Genomic DNA, 21,058 nt, shown 5'->3' with positions numbered 1-21,058 from the left:
ATCTTGGTCTGCAGTGCAGCTGATGATGATGGTGATGAAGAGTAGGTGAAGCTGCAACACTACAGGCTGGTCAGTTTCAGCACAGGGATCACTGTGAATCTAACACACACCAGGAAGACAACACATTAGTGTTTGTGTGTGTGTGTGTGTGTGTGTGTGTGTGAATTAGTTATAGTGTAACATTACATGTTGGGTGAAATGCTCTTTCAACTGTCTATGACATTGACATGGTGTGTAGCACAATGTGGTGATATGGTGTGCACATGCAAATCCATCTCATATAAGGTCTTATAAGGCTTATAAGTTCAAAAGTAAAATACATTTCAACTTTGACGATTGAGTGAATGCAATTTGTCTACTCACTCTGTCTCCGTCTCCTCCAGATTATTTCAAGTGCGATGGCACAGACAGTCAGAAACAAAACAATGGCCACTCGCACAACCATGTAGACATCTGAGAGGAGGGAAATAGAGAGAGTCAAATTGGATAGTAGCACTGCTTTAACTGTACAATTTGCTCACGAGAGACGACCAGGATTTCAAACACTTTTGGTTTTCTTGCGATTGCGCCATCATGATTTGAAATCTCATGTTGTTACCCCATGTACACTACATGAAACGAGACTCACGATTGACCTCTGATTGAGCAAGACATCGTCCCCACTCCCAAAAAGCTGTGCGAGTGACAAATCGTAGCAAAATCGTGCAAAAAGGTGCACAGCGTAAGCCCGGCTTTAGATGACTTGGCCAAAACTACAAAATATTTCAAAACCAAATTTGGATATTTGTTTTCGGTGCTAATTCGCCCAATTAGTAAAGAAAAAAACACACCAGAGAAAAGCTTGGGTCTCAGCATCTTAACCTGCACACCAGAGAAAAGCTTGGGTCTCAGCATCTTAACCTTAGTAAAGAAGAAAACACACCAGAGAAAAGCTTGGGTCTCAGCATCTTAACCTGCACACCAGAGAAAAGCTTGGGTCTCAGCATCTTAACCTTAGTAAAGAAGAAAACACACCAGAGAAAAGCTTGGGTCTCAGCATCTTAACCTGCACACCAGAGAAAAGCTTGGGTCTCAGCATCTTAACCTGCACACCAGAGAAAAGCTTGGGTCTCAGCATCTTAACCTGCACACCAGAGAAAAGCTTGGGTCTCAGCATCTTAACCTGCACACCAGAGAAAAGCTTGGGTCTCAGCATCTTAACCTGCACGGACTGATCTTGTGACCGTGATGGACTAGACAGGCCGTGCCCTCCTATTGATGCAAAAGCTTCAGCGTTGCTACCAGTCAGGTCAAGAGTCAATGCTAGTGCTTTCTGAGTTCCCGTAAATATGGGAACTCCTCCCACTCTGTTGGGAAGCAAACAATCATTAGCAAACCAAGGGAGGTTATTTGGGAAATGCTGTTTGGGAAATGTTAATTGTTATCCTCTTGGTCAGACCAAGTCTCGAAGAGATTTGAAAGTCAATGATAATCAGGCTAATGATGAACCTATTTTACCCTACCCAGACTGTGGGGGATAAAAGTGCCTTTGATTTTGCATAATTCCTTAACGACTTAAGCTATGACTACGAAACTTGGTGACTTTTCCTAAAATTTAGTTGGCTACAGTTTAGTACCAAAAGATTAGGTTTGTCATTTTTGTCATTGCCATGGCAACGGTTTACTGACAGGTATATCTGACCAAAAATCACTGATCTAAGTCTCATTATTGTTCCTTCCTTATCACATACTACTTTTTGTATAGTTATTCCATTACATTAACACAAATTACCTACATAAGATACCTAATTTAATGTCAGCTTAATTTATTATCACTTGTGTATGCAAATGCTAATTTGAAGACGTCGCCACATACATCATCGCGGTGGGCTTTGTCTTTATCAATCATTTCACCTCAATTTCATTCATTCTGTTCATTTGTCATTGCTTAAGTGTGTCATGTATATCATGCCCTGCAACTTTGGTGATGATATATCCTGTTGTTGAGGACTTAACGATTGGTGCAATGTTATAAGACACTGAAACCACTTTACCATATCTATGACACTATTTTGTGACGTAATTTTTCCTGTTTTTGTGTTATTTACGTTAGCATCAGAGAACTGTGTGAGCATTTAAGTGGTCTGAAGCATATCATCATTACAATATTATATACAACATTACAAGTGCATTACCTAAATTTGATGGACAATACATTATGGTGAGATTTTTGGCATTGAAATCAGATAATGACATCATGATGATGTCATAATACCACATAGTGACACCAGAATTATGTCATTCATACATTCCCATATGTAAATCATGTCCACCAAGTTTGGTGGTCATACAGTATTCTGTTCATGAGTTATGGGGGGGGGGGGGGGTCAAAAGGATATCTTTGAAGGATGATGGAAAATTCTGAAGCCTGTCGGTCATGTTGATGGATTATATTGAGGGTGATATTAATAATAAATCACAAGTTTCAAAGTTTCAGTAGACCCCTGTCCAGTAGAGCATGTGTGCATTTCAGCTAGGCATACTTAATGGCAGCTCAGAGATGACACTTGTGGTTACTGTTATCCTTCTTCTGTCATCCTCTCCCCCTGCTTGTCAAGCCATGCACAGCAGAGCTCATGCCTCTGTACTTAATCCAAATAATGAATGAGAAAATAGCCTAACGGTCTTTTTGCCACCAATATGACAGTTTGATTTATTTAAGGTTCAGAACTTTTTGTAGACCTAGGTCTACTACATTTACAGACTATCTGATTTGATGGCAATGACGAAGTTGTCCTCATCGCCTTTCATTAAACCATTGTTCATATTTCTATAGTCTCACACGTCTCTTATTACCTCCTTGCTTGAAACAAAAAGTATGCGAATAGTAGAGGTGCTTAACTCGAATCTTTGAGGCGTCCGGATTGATTGGATCATTCCAAGAAGGGTATCCGGATTAGACGGATCACTCGGATCACTTATTTAAAATAAATAAAAATAAATAATAATAATGCCTTTTTTAAAACGTTTCTGCCGTTAAGTAGCTATGCGCCTCGCCTTTGTTGTCCGTTCACGTTGATAAATCAAAGAGTAAGACAGTTTGATCAACAAAACTCAATTTATGAATCGTCACAGTTCCTAAACTCTTGCTGCGATCCGACCCACCTGGGTCTCCTCACTAAACATGCAACCACGACTCGAAGAGCCTTTGGCAGCAGTGAAACGGCATGTTCCTGATTTTGCAATAAATAATGTGTGTGTTTGTATCTAAGAAGACTAAAAGTCAAATATTTGGGAGCAGAAGTCTAGCTGTGCAGGGACAGTCAGGAGGCGAGCAGCAGATGACCACTCGCTTCCGCTGCCGAGTTGCCTTGCGACTCGCACACTCGTGGCAAAAACGAAACTTAAGCGTTGATCCGATCCGTAGGGGATTCGCTCCTATCAACAACTCAGTCAGGATTCGTCTCACCGAGTCGCCGAGGGCGCCGCTGCTGACTCGGACGAGGGGAGTGACAGCAGCGGCTTTAAAGTCTGTACGCTGTAACGCAGTGAGTGATAGTAGAGTCACGTCTGTAGGCTATAAGAGTAGCTTACAGACTGAGATGTAAAAGCGTTGGCAGAGCACTGTTGAGGTCTACATTTCTAAATGTTAACAGAGTCAGAAGCACACACATTGGGAGTGGGGATCCGCGACTCAATTGGCCACAACAGGCAGGACGGATCAAACAGGCTCGATGAATGACGAGGCGGGAGTTGGTTCAGTTTTACTCAATGAGTGTTCGTGACTGAACAGCATACTAGAGAGATTAGAGAATGGCTGTTGTAGTCAACTAAAGAGGATATATTCTGGTTTCACAATTTCTCGCGCTGTAACTGCCATTTTGTTGACATATTAATGAAATGCCGTCTGACCCGCCTTTGGTGGATCAATGCACGACAGCCATCCGGTCTGTCCGGATGAGGTCTTGATCCGGCTCTCCAACCGGATCGTACGGGTTTTATATCAGCTCTAGCGAATAGGATGTTTGCTAGCCAGAAACTTCAGTCAAAGGCATGATGGTCTAGCCTGGTCCTGACCATCCCATAATACTACCATTTCATTTAGGCAATCCTTGGCCGGAAGTACGTGGATGGTCTCGCGAGGCTAATGATGGTCTACAACGGCTGATGGAAATGAATCAGTAAAAAACTGACAAACAGGAACCTACATATTATCAGGCAACTTACAGCAAGACAAACTTTGCCAGAAATGGAAACCCTAATTAGGTTCAGTGGCTTGGCTCACCAATATTTGTCTTATTTTCATGACCTTTCCGTGCTCATAAAATGTAAGCTGATAAGGCTACATATAGAGCAGGGGTACTCAATTAGAAGTCCCTGAGGGCCAGTTTTTCAAAATTCCTCCCAATAAAGGGCCGGGCCGGGCCGACACGAACCCACACCCCACCCCTCCCCCCCAAAAAATAAATAAATAAATAAAATGATCCAAAACACAATAGGCTACACACGCACTCACACCCACAGCATATATTTAGTTTCTAGTGACAGGATGGGAGAACATTTCTCTCATAAAGGGCCTGCATTTTTCTGGAGCAATGTGGGGTGAGGTGCCTGCCTTGCTCTCATTGCCACCCACCCTTCAGTATTTTTTTTTTTTTTAAATGACATGAGATTATCAATAGCCTAAGCTTATATTTGCAGACTACATTCATAAAAAAATATTTCTTAGTGAGAAAACCATTAAGCCTGAAGATAACACCTTTCAAACAAATGTTGCTTATTATGACTTTGTTTATGGAGCTCTCACATGCATAGGGCCTAAGAGAATCAGATGCAGTAATGGACCCAACAAAGAGGAGGACACATAGATAAGAGAACACCAGGTTTTGTCAACAAGAAAATGGCACATTTGATGCAATGTTGATTAAATGCAAAAAACAATAATAAAGTGTCAAGTTGCTCATAACTTTGTTTGCAGTCTTATGAGGGTCTTAGCATTCCAAACGAACTATTTGGGGACTGTTTAAAAGTGTGAAAAGTTTATTAAGCAATTCGTTTTTAATAGGCTACCAATAGTTAGCTGCCAGCAGAGCTCAAGCACAGTTTGCCTTCATTTGTGTTAGCAACTAGCTACAGCTACTGCCAAACCAATTCGAAGTCCTAGCACACTGTTTGCAATCAAATGTGGACCATTACTTTCAAAAACGAGGCATAGAGAACTTTGTGAATAATTTATTTACAGACTCTGATACAGTCCTTCCCTTGTAGTCTACCTCACAACCTCTAATGCCACCGTCTTTGGTGCTTCTGTCCGGAGCCTGCAGCCAGTGTGTGCATTCCAATAAGCGACCTTGCGTCCTCCACTTGTGCTTGTGTCCTCCTATCAGGAAGTAATATGTCATGATGACATCACTGACAGCAGCATTATATCTCAATATCTCGCAGAAGCTCAATTGTAAAGTGATTTTCTCATTTGCATACTGGATGGTGAATGAAGAATAGTCCCCCAAAAATTGTTTTGGCTAGGCTGACAGCAGGGAAACTTTATTGTTTTCTCCACGGAGGTGGGGCCAGAAGGCGGGGCGAGGCCACAAGCACAAGTGGAGGACGCAAGGTAGCATATTGGAATGCACCCAGTGACTGACAAAGAGAAAGAAACTTCCTGAGGGGGCGGGGCACGGCACGCTTCTTCATAGCGTCTGTGGAGCGATTTCAAAATAAGAGCCGACAGCGCGATCGGACCAAAAAAAATAAATATATAATATATATATATATATATATATATTTTTACATTTTTCAAAATTATTCGAGGGTCAAAAATAGATGGCCGCTATTTGAGTATGGGGGATATAGAGAGTCTCCCTTCAGTACAGTCCCTGGCATTGTTCAATGAAGTTTTCACGAAATCTGGTCGTCTTCCTCATGTAGGCTACAGTGCTAGTGCCACTTGGGCTAAATCTTTCAAGACACTTCTTTCCTTTCCATCGTGGATGTGAAGCCCAACGCAAATCTTATTTAACATTGGCTTTGTACTACAATCGATACATTGATCAGAAATAGAGCAAAAAGAGTGGGTGAGATCTGCACGCGTCTTTTAAAAAAAAGTGCTTGTGGTGGTGAGTGACCAAAGCGCTGAACACTGAATCAGACGCATGACAGTGAGAAAGAGATCTGCATTTTTTTCAACAATTATAGATAGAGAGGGGATGAGAGAGAAAGCAATAAGTGAAAAGCGGTGACACAGCAAAATGGACTCTCCTCAAAGTTGGGGAATTAATGTCGAGTGAAAGGGCACGTATTCACAGCGGTTTACTCTCAGCTGGCAGCAAATTGCGCATGTGTTGTTCACAGTGCTAGGTCACGACCCCCTACATCAGGGGTCCCCAACCTTTCTAGGCCTGAGGGCTACCAGGGCTACTGAGGGCTACATTTGTTCAAAATCCTCTACTGATGTCTTGGCATCATTCTCAAATCACACTATTATTGAATGGTAATTTGTTTATAGGTTGTAAAGAATACATAATCTCATATTTAAATCAAGAAAAGCATTAACTAAAATCTGGTAGTCGTCACTGCTTATTAACATCGTTGGTGGGCACCTCAGAAGCTCCTGGAGGGCTACCTGGCGCCCGCGGACACAACGTTGGTGACACCTGCCCTACATTGAGAAATGAAACGATGGATAAAAACAGACTATGCCAAAGTCTAACGCAACCTCTGACGTCGATGTACTACACATTTTTGGATCAATATCGGATTCTTTGGACGTGTGTGTTTGTGTTGTGTGTGTGTGTGTGTTTGTGTGTGTATTTCACCTGCTAGAAAGGATCCAAAGGTGTGGAGGGCAGAAGACACCTGCACTTGGCCTCCTGTAGTCACCTGGCACCTTCGCTGGCTGTAAGGGGCGGGACTTGTGAGGTTGACAGTCAGGGTGGTGCTGCAGGCAGATGTTTTCCTGGTCTGGTAATTGGTGGAGGTCCACAGGTTAGTCCCTGCCACCTCCACCCAGCTAAGGTTAAAAGCCGGATGCAGAGTCAACAGGTCACAGTCAAAGCCAGTGTGAAGGACACAGGGCAGGGTCACATGATCTTCAGACTCCACCTCATTCTCACTGGGGGAAGATGGAACTGCAAGACAGGTGACATCATCAGACTCCAAATCATGACAGCATCAAACAGGTGACATCATAAAGGAACCATCATTAACACTATATCACACACACAAAACACCCAATATCCATCGATAGACACACAGAAAAACACACACACACACACACACACACACACACACACACACACACACACACACACACACACACACACACACACACACACACACACACACACACACACACACATAATTTCAAAGTTGTAACTGAACACTTACCATCAAGAAGAATAAAGAGAAACTCTTTACTCCGACCACTCAGGGGATTGTAACATCTGTAGTATCCAGCCTCCTCAGTGGTGATGTTGGTGATGTGGAGGGAACAGTCAGGGAGAAGACTGAGTCTTTCAGCTCGCTCAGGGGGCGCGTCTGGCCAGATCTTCCTGGTGGAAACTCTCAACTCATCTCTTTGAATTGTGAACTTGAAGCCCCAAACATCTGGATAGTCATGCCATTCCAAAGAGGAGCAGTTTGGACCCCCCACACCGTCACCGGGCAGGGTGGCTGTCCCTCCTACACTGGAGTAAATCACACCTGTTGATGACAAAAACACACGCATACACAAAAACACGATAGACCAATGATTTTTTGAACAGTGTTGATTTCATATAGCTACCAGAGTGAATCTCACAAGTTAAGACTAGCTATTTATTCATATTTCTAAAAAGCTAATGGCCTGTATGGTTGAAACTATTTATATGTTCACATTTAGTGTTTTAGTTTCCGGAATGAGTGCGGGTAGATGCTGGCACGTTTTAGCAGCCACTGCTCGTACTTTTCCACTCAATTAGGCTCCATTACTGACTCAAACTCACTTTGACAACTTTCGGACTATCTCATACCTTTTTGGACATACGAACTAGTCGCCGACGCTTGGCTGTGGGCAAATCGTGACGGCTTACCTGCTACATGGCGTTGGCCCGCTGCTTTGGCTGCTAGCTACTCAACCACACCTGTTTCCAATGCTGCTCCAGGGAGTTTGGACTGCTGTTGAGCCAGTGTGGCTGCTGGCCTCACCAACTTGTTCCATCCCCTGGTTGCTGGCTACACCAACTACTAGACACTGTTCTGTCTCACAGCGTCCAGCCTCACGTCTTGATTCTGTTGACTGACAGCGTGCTCGGATGACTCCCTCCCTAACCAGCGTCTCAGCGGCCCGGTCTACAGCATTTCGCCGCTTCGTTTAAAAGAACTTCGTCTGCTTGTTCGCCTGCCTCCCTCGGCCGAGCTCGCCCCCCACGACGGAAGACTCTCCATCGCCATCCATCGCAGCTCCTGTCGTGTGTTTTGCTTATCATCTCCACGGTCAACAGTCAAACTTGACTATTCCATTTTATCATGGACTTAACTTTCCACAGCCGTCTATTTTGTTGCGTCCCTGTTTTGTAAATTGAGTCTCTGCATGTCTTTGAGGTTTTTTTTATGTTTTTTTTATTTTATGTTGCCTATCTGTAAAGCATCTTTGAGTGCCATGAAAAGCGCTATATAAATAAAATGTATCATTATTTATTATTATTTAGTGTTAGCTGTTTTTTTCTTTTTTTTCATTTATCCTTTATTTAGCCAGGATTGTCCCATTGAGACTAGAGTCTCTTCTGCCAGGGAGTCCTGGTCAAAATGGCAGCATACATATAGTTACAGACACAGACAAACACATAGACAAAAAGGAAAATAAATGTACAAAAAACACATTAAGAAGAATAAGTTTACATAAAACGTATGAGATAAAAAGTAGCCTATGAGCTGCATAGTCAGAAACAATGACACTCCTCTGTGTATACTGTATTATTTTCCTTCTTAAAAGTCTCTAATGAGGGCAGAGAGTCCATACATAATATCTTCTGCAACTCATTCCATAGGAATGGGGCATAAAAAGAAAACCCTATTTTCCCTGATTCAGTGCGAGGAGTACAAGACTGTAGTAGTAACTTGTGTGAGGAACGTGTGCCATAACATAAAGTACAAAAAGTCAACATATTACAGATATAATAGGGAGGTTTGCCCAACAGTGCCTTTGCAATAAAAAGTAACATATGCAATTTACGCCTTTAGAGTACAGATCACAATGGTGAATTCTTGAGGGGGTACCTGTTACAAATCGCAATGCTGAATGATAAACTGCATCCAGCTTCTTAAGGAGACATAAGGGCGCATGCATATAAATTGTATCCCCATAATCCAACACTGAGAGAAAAGTACTTTGAACCAGCCTTTTTCTTGCTAGAAATGAAAAACATTTTTTCAAACGAAAATAAAAACCAACCTTAGGTCTTAGCTTTGTTGAAAGATTATTTATGTGTACCTCAAATGTGAGCTTTTGGTCTAGCCAAATATCAAGATATTTATAAGAACTAACCTGCTCCAGGAGGGTACCATCAAGTGTTGCTAAGTTACCATCAGGACAAGATCTTGAACATGTGAAAATCATATACTTCGTTTTATTTTTATTTAGTGCTAATTTCAATTGCAATAACGCATTTTGAATAGATATGAAGGAAGTTTGTAAAGAGGTCAAAGCATCTTGCACTGAGGTACCAACGGTGTATAAGGTGTATAAAATGGTATCATCAGCATACAGATGCACTTTGGCTGGGTTTAGGCCCTTATCTATATCATTAATATACAGAGAAAACAGGATTGGGCCAAGAACTGACCCTTGCGGGACACCTGCTTTTATGGTAAATAGGGCTGATTGAAGGTTCTCTAATGCAACACACTGTGTCCTGCCAACTAGATAATTTGAAAACCATTGTAACATTGGACTACTAAAATCTATTGCTTAAGTCTATGCAACAGTATTTTGAAATCAAGTGTGCACAACATGAATTTTTTTAAATCAGATTATAAAAATTGGTGTGTTTGATAATGTGTAGAGTGGAAATCATGTTGGGTTATTACAATGTGTTGATTTTGAATAGATTAAAGGGGTATGCCACTATTTTGGGGCTTACTACAGTTAAAATCGTTGGCTGGGGTTTATAATGGTGGTAAAGTGTCTTATTTTTCATGTTAAGCATTGTCTTGCTTTAAGACAAGTTAAAAGAGGGAATATGTCACTAAGCTAGTGAAAGTCAATGCATCCGTGTAGCATTGTAGCATGCTACATGGATACATTGACTTTCACTAGCTTAGCGACATATTCCCTCTTTTAACTTGTCTTAAAGCAAGGCAACGGCTTACATGAAAAATAAGACACTTTACCACCATTATAAACCCCAGCCAACGATTTTAACTGTATTAAGCCCCAAAATAGTGGCATACCCCTTTAAGCATAAACTACGGGACCACAAGAGAGGGAGTCTTTTGATTTGGGGAACTTGGGTTAGCTGATGAGCCTTCTACTAGCCCGAGTCGGGACAGAAGGTCCTTTTGGCGTCAGAAGGAAGACAACAGGTGGTCACCATGACCCAGGCTGTATCAAACTGGCTCTGGCTGGAAGAGGCACAGGGACCGGTTTCAACTGCAATAGTCTGGAATATTGTATGATGACGATCCATTGGTATGTGAGCACAAGTGTTGTTGACATCACCTGTGAGTTCTATGACCGGATGTGCCCTGTCGAGGTGGTGGGCTAAAGCCTTGTTGTGGAGAGGTGTCAGATGCTCGTGGCCTAAAGAATGTTGTTATGATGTCCTTTCATGTAAAATACAAGTCTGAGGATGGAACCAGCGCAAGCTAATGGGGACGGGGACAAGTGACCTGTTGGAAGCAAATCTCATATGTTAAATTCTGTTAAACTAATCAAAAGTTATAGCAGTTTATATATTTTAGAGCGCCACCCGCAGGCCATTTTGCTATCTGTGTGTTTGACACTCAAATTCAAATTGTTCTATAGACCCTAAACTTCAACTTGGAAGTGAAAACCAAACTTTAACACCAATTTGAAATGACTGAGCCTAATACGATCCCACTACAAGTCTGAGGATGGAACCAGTGCAAGCTAATGGGGACGGGGACAAGTGACCTGTTGGAAACAGGAACATCTTCTCCAAGGCCACATGTGTTGATTTGCCAGGCAGAGGATCAGGGGCACGTGAACACATGAAGGATGACTGGAAGTGTGTGCATGTATAACCCTAACATCTTTGGCCATTTTCTCTAGAACCAAGACAAATGGACTGGCAACTCCAGTTGTATGTGGCAATGTGGGTGTCTGTGTGTTTATTTCATTTTTTATTTGTCCTTTATTTTACTAGGGTAGTCATAATGAGGCAGTTGCCTCTTTTTCAAGTGGGCCCTAGCCAAGAGAGCAATAAAAAATGCAAAACACACTACGTAGGACTCACAACATAGACATAAACAAAAAAGTCACAAAAGACAACATAAACACAGAAAGCAAAGTATAAATGATTAAGACATAAAAACATGCAGGATACAACCATTTAGGTATAGAAATATGCAGGACATAACAAAAACATACAAGCAAGACAAACAGAGCTCATCAAGATGGCAAGACATCTGCAACACCATACCAGACAACACCATACCAGAAAGCACAAATGCACAATACTCAGCAAGAAAGGCAAAAGAAAAACATAGCCTATAGGGCAACAGGATAGATACATGTTCAGAGATAAAACACAAAACTAGGACATAACAAGAAGCATAGACCAAAGCAGATATGGCAGACACTACAAGATGAACATAAGACATGCTACACTGTATTTGGGGGAAGCAGACCAATGACGACTTTGTAAATAAAAGTAAGCCAATGAAGCTGCCTACGTACTGACAGTGGGTGGCAACCTGACAAACTATACAGGTCACAATGTTGTGTTATTTGGCTCCAGTAATAAAGCGTAAGGGGTCTTACACACCAGGGCGGTAAAGCGTCGCGGAACGGCTGTGTTTTTGACCGGCGTCGGTGAAAATACATTGCAACCTATCTGTCCTTACACACCAACCGGTGGTACTCGGGCGTCAGCGGCACGGGAGCTGGCACCGCGCCGTGCTGCATTTGAAAAATAAAACTCGAGCGTATTTTTCACGCCGGCAACCGGCGGTGTCTCATTCAAATGAATGGCAAAGTAGCACACTAGCTTTAGCTGCGTTTTTTTTTTAACAGGACTAGCCGCGCACACAACGCTGTCAGTGTGAAAGACAGAGAAAAACACGCCAGCCGAAACTAAGCAGAAAGACCGCGTTAGTCACGCGACCGTTCCTTTCCACCTTGGTATGCTTTGCCCCTAATGCTGAGTGGTAAACAGAGTCTAGAGCCCGTAGCACTGATTTAGAAGCATGCATATCAAGAATGCCACCATAATCTAATGCAGAGATGAATGTAGATGTGAATAGCTGTGTTATGAGTGTGGATGGGTGTTTGTCAATGTTGTTTGTTGTGGCATGCATAGACATGTATGGACAAATGTGTGTTAAAGTGGTGGTTCGCTATTTTAGACATTAAGCCCTGTTTGTGTGACTTCTGGGGTGAAGTAGAGATGTTCTCATCACAATTTTGACATTTGGTGCTGAACGGAGCATTTGGGTATTCAAGACTGCAGCACCCCCACCTTTACATTGACTACAGTGGAGCACTCAAGCAATCGATCACAAAATGGCATTAAACTTTCGTTTGCAGAGACATGAAACTCACAGAGTGGTCAGAGGTGGGCAAGTCACACAAACAGGGCTTAATGTCTAAAATAGCGAACCACCACTTTAAACTAAGGACCAACAGGTAATGCCAGACACAGGAGTGATGTGAAGGTCTTAGGATGCGCATGACAATATAAGAAGATCTGGATGATTCCAGTTGCACACACAGAGACTATTTTGTTTACATATTATAGTGAAAGGATGTTACTATATAATCATTTGGTTGAGGAAAATTCTGTGTTCATCTCTGTTGCCATCAGGGTGAGATAAGGTGAACCCAGAGCTCTTGTCATCAGGGTGAGATAAGCTCTGCATTTTATGCTTCATTCACTCTTCATTCACTTAGTAACTTAGTCATTTTCATGTATTAGATCAATAAATAATCTCTTAATTTGGACATAATCATAAATTGTCGGCTCTACTCCTTTCAGATGGGTGCTTCCGGATGAAGCTGACCCACTGGTAGGGTAGCTGGCGCTGACACCCTCACCATAAGCCTCCCAACGCCCCCTAGTATTGAAACATAAAACAGCCCAATGCCTCCCATTGGGAATTAATGCTGCATTCCCCAGCGGTAGGAGCTTCCCAATATGGAACCAGGAGGCAGCTACCTCACGCTTGAAAGTGTCCCAAACAGCAAGTCAAACAAACTACAAACATTGGAGGGACAAAAATACAAATCCACTTCTCAAATAAGTCAGCAATGTAAAAAATGAGGTGTAAACAAAACCATGTTTTTTTCTCTCATTTAACCACATTTCATCTTTGAGAGAGGCAATGGTAATATAACTACACCATAGAAAAGTTCACGGCGGTTTTGCAACCGTTAACCAGTCCGAATCAACTCAATTTGTCCATAGAATGATGATTGCTGAGCAATATGCAACGTAAACTATTCCGAACACTGTGCGCTGCCTTTGCTGTGATGACATCACGATTGTCAATGCGACAAAGTCAGTTTGCTTCGATTTGGCCCTAGCTCACGACTTGAACATTCCTCTTCAACAGACATTCCAATGCATTTGAGCAAGTAGGAAGTCAGAAACAACCCATCTCCCACTAGGTGCGATCGAGTTGTCGTCAACGCATGCATGCGCATTTAGACAGCAATGCACTCTGGATGAAAATGCTGCATGACGGTTAGATTTCCTGTCAAACTTCAAAATTTCGGTGATGTTGCGTTGACGAGGTGACATGTCACATGGTGTCAAACTATCGCGGGATGAATGCGACTGCAGTCAGATCTTGCAACCTCTGCAGTTGCTTATCCCCTTCAACGCTCGTCTGCCGACTGCCTCCGAGGTCACGCGCCCATGAACTGGTTGGTCAACAACTCACTCACGTGTGTATATGGGTCTTGTCTCACACCTCTACACAAGTTTGCGCAGGTTTGTGTTAGGGGGCGTGTTGGGGGTCCAAGGGGGCGAGGCCTTGTCCGGGTGTGCGTGATAGGAAGTCTTGTACTTCTGTGTGTGTGTGTGTTTGTGTGTGTGTGTGTGTGAGTGATTCTATGATTCTAGTGTGCTTTTCGCAAAAGCAAAATGTCAATTATCAGAATTTTTTAAACAAATGACCTAGATGTTTCCAGAGTGTATACATTTAAGAAGTTGCCAAGCTAAATCTTAAATAATTTGTCAAATATTTTAATTATACTTTGTCATTTCAAACATATATAAAATACTAGACAGTTGAAACAACATATGTTTGAAAGTGCTTATGTCCATTAACAATAATGTTGTCCTTAATCTGTGGAACTGATATGGAAAATGTGATTGTTGAGCTTTATTAATAGGATTTCATGATTCACTGTGATACAGACTGACACTTTTTTCATAATAAATCCCTGTAACATCTGATTTGAATTTAGTCACCCTCCTTACACAAGACTTCCCTCTCCTGATATAATCCCTAATATCTGTTCATAGTATTTTTCCAACATGTAAGAGATCAATAGCACAAAAACAGTTTCAAAATAGTCAGCTGTGTTATTCAACTCTGTTACGGTCAACAGTGCAGGGGTACAAGCTAGCACTTTTTTAGGAGAGAAAACAGAGCAGACAAACCCATCTCCCTAAAACAAATGATTTTGTTCGTTTGTCTATCAAGATGGAGACACATTGGCTAAAACATACTCCTCCTCAACTGTCATAGATGATGCGTAACAAAATTGACAGTGACACAGCTTGACATTTCAGCCTTTTTCAGGGTGTTTTGGTAACTGAAGACCTCAGAACTTCCACCAAAACACCTTAACCCTCAAGCGACCGGCCTGTTTTTGCGACTAATCTGACCGAGCGGGGTCATTTATGACCCCAAGGAGTTTATATAGAAATACCATTATATAAATTATTTTTTGGGGTTCATTCAAATTTATTTACATCTTGCACATACTTGTCCCTCATCTAAAGCATGAAAATGTGTACATTTTTTTCTTTTCTCATCATCAGTAATCAACTGAGAAAATTTCATGGTGGTATCTATCATTTACATGTTTTAGCCTATTCACTTGTAGTAATCTTACCATAATAATACAGTATATTTATGCTAATTATGGAAATTGCTCAAAGTGATACTTTGGGAAACCAAGCTAAATTCTATCCATTAGGCCCATAGATTATATTTCTGCAATAAAACTTTAGGCTACTCAACATTTCTGGGTTCATGAAATCACAAGATCAGGGAATATGGTAATTTACATAGACAAAACCATGTCTCAAACATATAACCATGTGCACATTCAAAATTTCTCTGAAACTTCCTCTGGACATTGCAGCTGTGAAAAGGTGTCTTCCATATATATTAGAGCAAAGGAATGATTCAACTGATGCTTCAGCCTTTGTATAGCCATATGATGAGGAAAATTCTAAAAACGCCATTGATTTCTACACCGATGACTTGTTTCCTCCCTCTTTGTTCATCAGGATGACTTCCATTTCATATTCTCATCATGTGTCTAGGACCACTGTGCCATGATATCAACAAATATGGAGCAATAATATAGGAAATGCTGCCTGGGTGCCCTCACAATATGCTTCATTGGCTATCGCAGGGGTGCCCTATTTATTTATATAATATATTATATTTTAATACTATAAATGTTTATATTATTAATATTTTAAGGCTGCTGACCATGGCTTGCCCAAAGAAACAAAATACAAAAATCAGAGTTTGAAAATTACAACAACAATGGCCATTATAATGTTGAGTATCTCATGGACCCCAGAGGTGTTTTGGTTATAAATCATATATAGATGGTCAAAATCTCACAAAAATCATTCACAACATATGTATTGACAAACTCATAGAAGGACACGTTTTTCTGATGAAAATTGCAGAAATGGTGTATGAAAATATGTGCCCAGGGGCATAAATGACCCCAGTCGGTCGCTTTAGGGTTAATCAATTCATGTCTTTGTATGCTTTACCTGTGTTTTTCTACTTTTGATTTCTAATTCAGGTTCTTATGATTATGTTGAGAACACAGTTGACAGGCAATTTTCCCTCTCTAAAACCATAGAAAATAATGGATTAAGCTAGGCCTGTCCAGTCGCCTTCGACTGCTTAAGGTATATCCCCGAAACGCGACGCTTCCAGTCCCCATCATTCCTACCACTCCCCTCCACATTTTCATAGATGTATATGAGTGATTCTACAATTCGCCTACGCTTTTGGCAAAAGCAAAATGTCAATTATTAGTATTTTTTTTCAACTAAATGACCTAGATGTTTACATAGTGTATATATTTAAGTTTCCAAACAAACAAATTGCCAAGCTTAATCTAAAATCATTTGATAAATACTCTAATGAAAGCAAACATTTGCTTGATTATTTTGTCAACAGTGTTATGGACAAATACTATGTCATTTCAAACATATAAAAATACTACAGAGTTGAAACAACATACGTTTGAAGGTGCTCATGTCCCTTAGCAATAATGTTGTCACTAATCTGTGCAATTGATATAGAAAATGTGATTGAGCTTCATAAGTAGGATTTTATGATTCACTGTGATACAGACTGACACATTTTTTATTATAAATCCCTGTAACGTCTGATTTGAATTTTTTCACCCTCCTTACACAAGACTTCCTTCTCCAGAGATAATCCCTAGTGTCTGTTCATAGGATTTTCCCCACACAGGGAAAGGGATCAATAGCTCAAAAACACTTTCAAAACAGTGAACCGTGTTACTCAACTGTGTTACGGTCAACAGTGCAGGGGAACAAGTCGGCACTTTTTTAGGAGAAAAAAACAGAGCAGACAAACCCATCTCCCTAGAACACAAATGATTTTGTTTGTTTGTCTGTCAATATGGAGATATAGTGGCAAAAACATACTCCTCCTCAACTGTCATCAGTGTTGCCAGATTGGGCTGGTTCCCGCCCAATTGGGCTACTTAGGATGGCCGTGTGCGGGTAAAAATGGCATTCATCAGAAAAACCTGCCCACTTTTTGCCATAGAAATCAATAGAATTGGGCGGGATTTTGTGCTTCGAGGCGGGTTTTGAACATTTTTTGGGCTGGAAATCATCACCCTCATCTGGCAACCCTGACTGTCATAGCTAATTGTAACACCATTGATGGTAACACGGCTTGACATTTCAGCCATTTTTATGGTGTTGCGCTAACTGAGGACCTCAGAAGTTCCACCACAACACCTTAATCAATTCATGTATTTGTATGCTTTATCTGTGTTTTTCTACATGTGATTTCTAATTCAGATTCTTATGAATATGTTGATAACACAGTTGACAGGCAATTTTCCCGCTATGAGAACATGAAAAAGAATGGATTAAATTATGGGAGGATGGAGCTCCAAACTTACCAAAGTCTTCCCATATCCTGCCAAAGAGGTTATGACATCACGTGATGTTATTCGTATGGCCTAAGACCAAACCATTACTGATTTATGGAGGGGGTTTCAGACCGTGACACGGTTAACACAGTTTTCGTGGACACACACAAAATGGCAAATTTCATGTATAATAGAAAGGACAGTGTTCTTTCTGACTGTTTTGTCATATTGTGATGATTAGAGATGATAAAAAACCCGGAGGATCCGGTTGGAGATCCGGATCAAGACCTCATCCGAACAGACCGGATGGCTGTCGTGCATTGATCCGCCAAAGGCGGGTCAGACGGCATTTCATTAATATGTCAACAAAATGGCAGTTACAGCGCGAGAAATTGTGAAACCGGAATATATCCTCTTTAGTTGACTACAACAGCCATTCTCTATTCTCCCTAGTATGCTGTTCAGTCACGAACACTCGCTGAGTAAAACTGAACCAACTCCCGCCTCGTCATTCATCGAGCCTGTTTGATCCGTCCAGCCTACGTTGTGGCCAATTGAGTGTTTGAGTCGCGGATCCCCGCTCCCTATACGTGTGCTTCTGACTCTGTTGAGGTCTACATTTTAATGTTAATAGTGCTCTGCCAACGCTTTAACATCTCAGTCTGTAGGCTACTCTTAGGGAAATTATAGTCTACAGACATGACTCTACTATCACTCACTGCGTTACAGCGTAGGCTATAGTCTTTAAAGCCACTGCTGCTGTCACTCCACTCGTCCGAGTCACTCAGCAGCGGCGCCCTCGGCGACTCGGTGAGACGAATCCTGACTGAGTTGTTGGTAGCAGCGAATCCCCTACAGATCGGATCAACGCTTAAGTTTCGTTTTTGCCACGAGTGTGTGAGTCGCAAGGCAACTCGGCAGCCGAAGCGAGTGGTCATCTGCTGCTCGCCTCCTGTCCCAGCTCAACTAGACTTCTGCTCCCAAATGTTTGACGTTTAGTCTTCTTAAATACAAACACACACAGTAGGCTATTTATTGCAAAATCAGGAACATGCCGTTTCACTGCTGCCAAAGGCTGTTCGAGTTGTGGTTGCATGTTTAGTGAGGAGACCCAGGTGGGTCGGATCGCAGCATGAGTTTAGGAACTGTTACATTCATAAAGTGAGTTTTGTTGATCAAACTGTCTTACTCTTTGATTTATCAACGTGAATTGATAATTGGAACAACAAAGGCGAGGCGCATAGCTACTTAACGGCAGAAACGTTTTAAAAAATACATTATTTTTATTTATTTATATTTATTTTAAATAAGTGATCCGTGTGATCCGATTGATCCGTCTAATCCGGATACCCTCCTTGGAATGATCCAATCAATCCGGACGCCTCAAAGATTCGAGTTAAGCACCTCTAGTGATGATTACTGTGAATCAACATTTACAATCGTCTTGGGCAAAACAAGTTTCTTTACATGCTAATATGAAGACTCAATCTGACATTTGGAAAACGGGACGGCATGAAAACGCCCAAAACCTTTATTAAATATTCATTCTTGCTGAGGGAAATAATGCCATGTCTACACTTTCTGTGTTATATGAAAGATAAATGTGTGCTAATGTCCAAAACATCATTGGATGCAGTTAATAGTTAGTGGAATTGGCAAATAAAATCCATGGACTTAAAAGCGTAGCCGATTCGTAGAATCACTCATATGATGAATACATAATATAACAGAAATATATTTAATATCTATACATAGATCAATGACGTGCATAGACCTAAAATCAAACGACTACTGTGAAAATGAAGCAAAAAAATGGGGCAAATGGTAACACTGTTTTAATGGTTCACTATTACAGTGGATCTACCACATTAGGTACAGTGTAATAACCAGTGTAACAATATTTAATACCATGTAATACCAGTGTAACACCATGTACCAATGTTGTACTTACATCATGTATTTGTGTGCAAGTGGTATTACATGGTATTGCATATTGTTACACTGGTATTACACTAGTATTACATGACATTGAATATTGTTACACTGGTTATTACACTGTACCTAAAGTGGTAGATTCACTGAAATGGTGAACCATTAAAATAAGGTGTTACCGGGCAAATCAATCCACCCAGTCAGGTGTTATGGGCCGAATGAAAATTCCGTCATTTTGAAAGTCTTGACCTCCAAACTCAAATCAGTTCATGAACCTACCCGAGAGCATTCACACACCAAATCTGGTACAAATCCGTCCACCCATTCAGAAGTTATGGACCAAAAAAAAAAATTCAGCCATATTGAAACAGGCCATCTTGAAAATGTTGACCTCCAAACTCCAATCAGTTCATGAACCTATCCTAGAGCATTCACGCAGCAAATCTGGGAAAAATCCATCCACCCGCTCAGAAGTTAAAGGCAAACCAAAAATTTGGCCATATTGAATTCTGCCATCTTGAAAGTGTTGACCACCAAACTCAAATCAGTTCATGATCCTACCCTAGAGCATTCACACACCAAATATATTTTAATTGATTTGTATTCCATTGAGGAAAATAAGTATTTGACCCCTCTAGTCAAAGAAGACTGTTACAACGGTGAAGAAAAATCCGGGTTTGATGCCCAACTAATCTAAGAACTGGAATCAGATGCAGATGTAACGAAAGGTTCAGGGGTTTTAATGAAGTTCAAAAGCACAGAAGATTCATAATCCACGATTTTCAAAGGTAAAGCTCCACAACGAAAAAGTCCAATAATGAAGGGCAAAAAATAAAAATAAAGTTCCAAAATCCAAAATGGCAAATTCACAAAGTCCAGGTAATCCAAAATTCCAATAATCCCAAAACAAAAGATATCTTCAGTATAGTGTCTCTTTAAAGTAATTCTCCTCAAGCAAAAGTGCTTCAAATCAAAAATAGTCCAGAGCAAAAATTCCACAGAGCAAAATGAAAAAGTTTTAAACAAGGATTGCACAGTCACTCACCGAATCAGCACTGCAAAGACTCAGTGAAGAACAAAGGAACAGGTAGCTAGTAATACCAAACAAACTTGCAATCAGGCAGGCAGAGATGGGCTTCAGGTGGCAGAGGCAGCGAATCAAAAACAAGGGGCGGAGACATAGCACATGGCAAAATGGATCAATGAAAACAAAAACAAACATGATCACACGCCCACCAAAGAAGAATAACAAGTCCACAATGGCCACTAGATGTCACAATTGTCCCAAAATCACAACAATGTCCCGAAATCACAACAAAGACAAAATACTTGGTGGCAAAGCCCTTGTTTTGTCGTACAGAGGTCAGATGTTTCTTTCAGTTAATGACAATGTTTGTGGATATATTGGACAGGATTTTTGTCCACTTTTCTTTGCAGATCATCTCTAAATCATTGAAGTTGTATGACTGTAGCTTGGCAAATGGGAGCTTCTGTTCCCTTCACAGGATTATTATACGGTTAATGTTTGGAAACTGTCTAGGCCACTTCATGACCTTAATGTGTTTCTGCTTGAGCTACTCCTTCATTGCT

General features: G+C 41.1%; 1 protein-coding gene across 1 annotated transcript in view; it reads right to left on the bottom strand.

Annotated features, from left to right (window-relative positions):
• Positions 1 to 355: 355 nt before the first annotated feature.
• The window catches only part of LOC134441139 (uncharacterized), a 26,536-nt gene continuing 5,833 nt past the window's right edge, over positions 356 to 21,058 (bottom strand). Inside the window, exons 4-6 of the mRNA XM_063191325.1 lie at positions 7,366 to 7,680; positions 6,795 to 7,106; positions 356 to 453 (exon numbers count right to left, since the gene is read on the bottom strand). Coding sequence (XP_063047395.1) covers positions 356 to 453; positions 6,795 to 7,106; positions 7,366 to 7,680 — 725 coding nt within the window. The remainder of the gene's footprint in view (positions 454 to 6,794; positions 7,107 to 7,365; positions 7,681 to 21,058) is intronic.

The sequence above is a fragment of the Engraulis encrasicolus genome, chromosome 24 (assembly GCF_034702125.1).
Source record: "Engraulis encrasicolus isolate BLACKSEA-1 chromosome 24, IST_EnEncr_1.0, whole genome shotgun sequence".
Classification (NCBI taxonomy): domain Eukaryota; kingdom Metazoa; phylum Chordata; class Actinopteri; order Clupeiformes; family Engraulidae; genus Engraulis; species Engraulis encrasicolus.
Note: the sequence above shows the minus strand (reverse complement) of the source record. Positions and strands in the feature narration are given on the sequence as shown.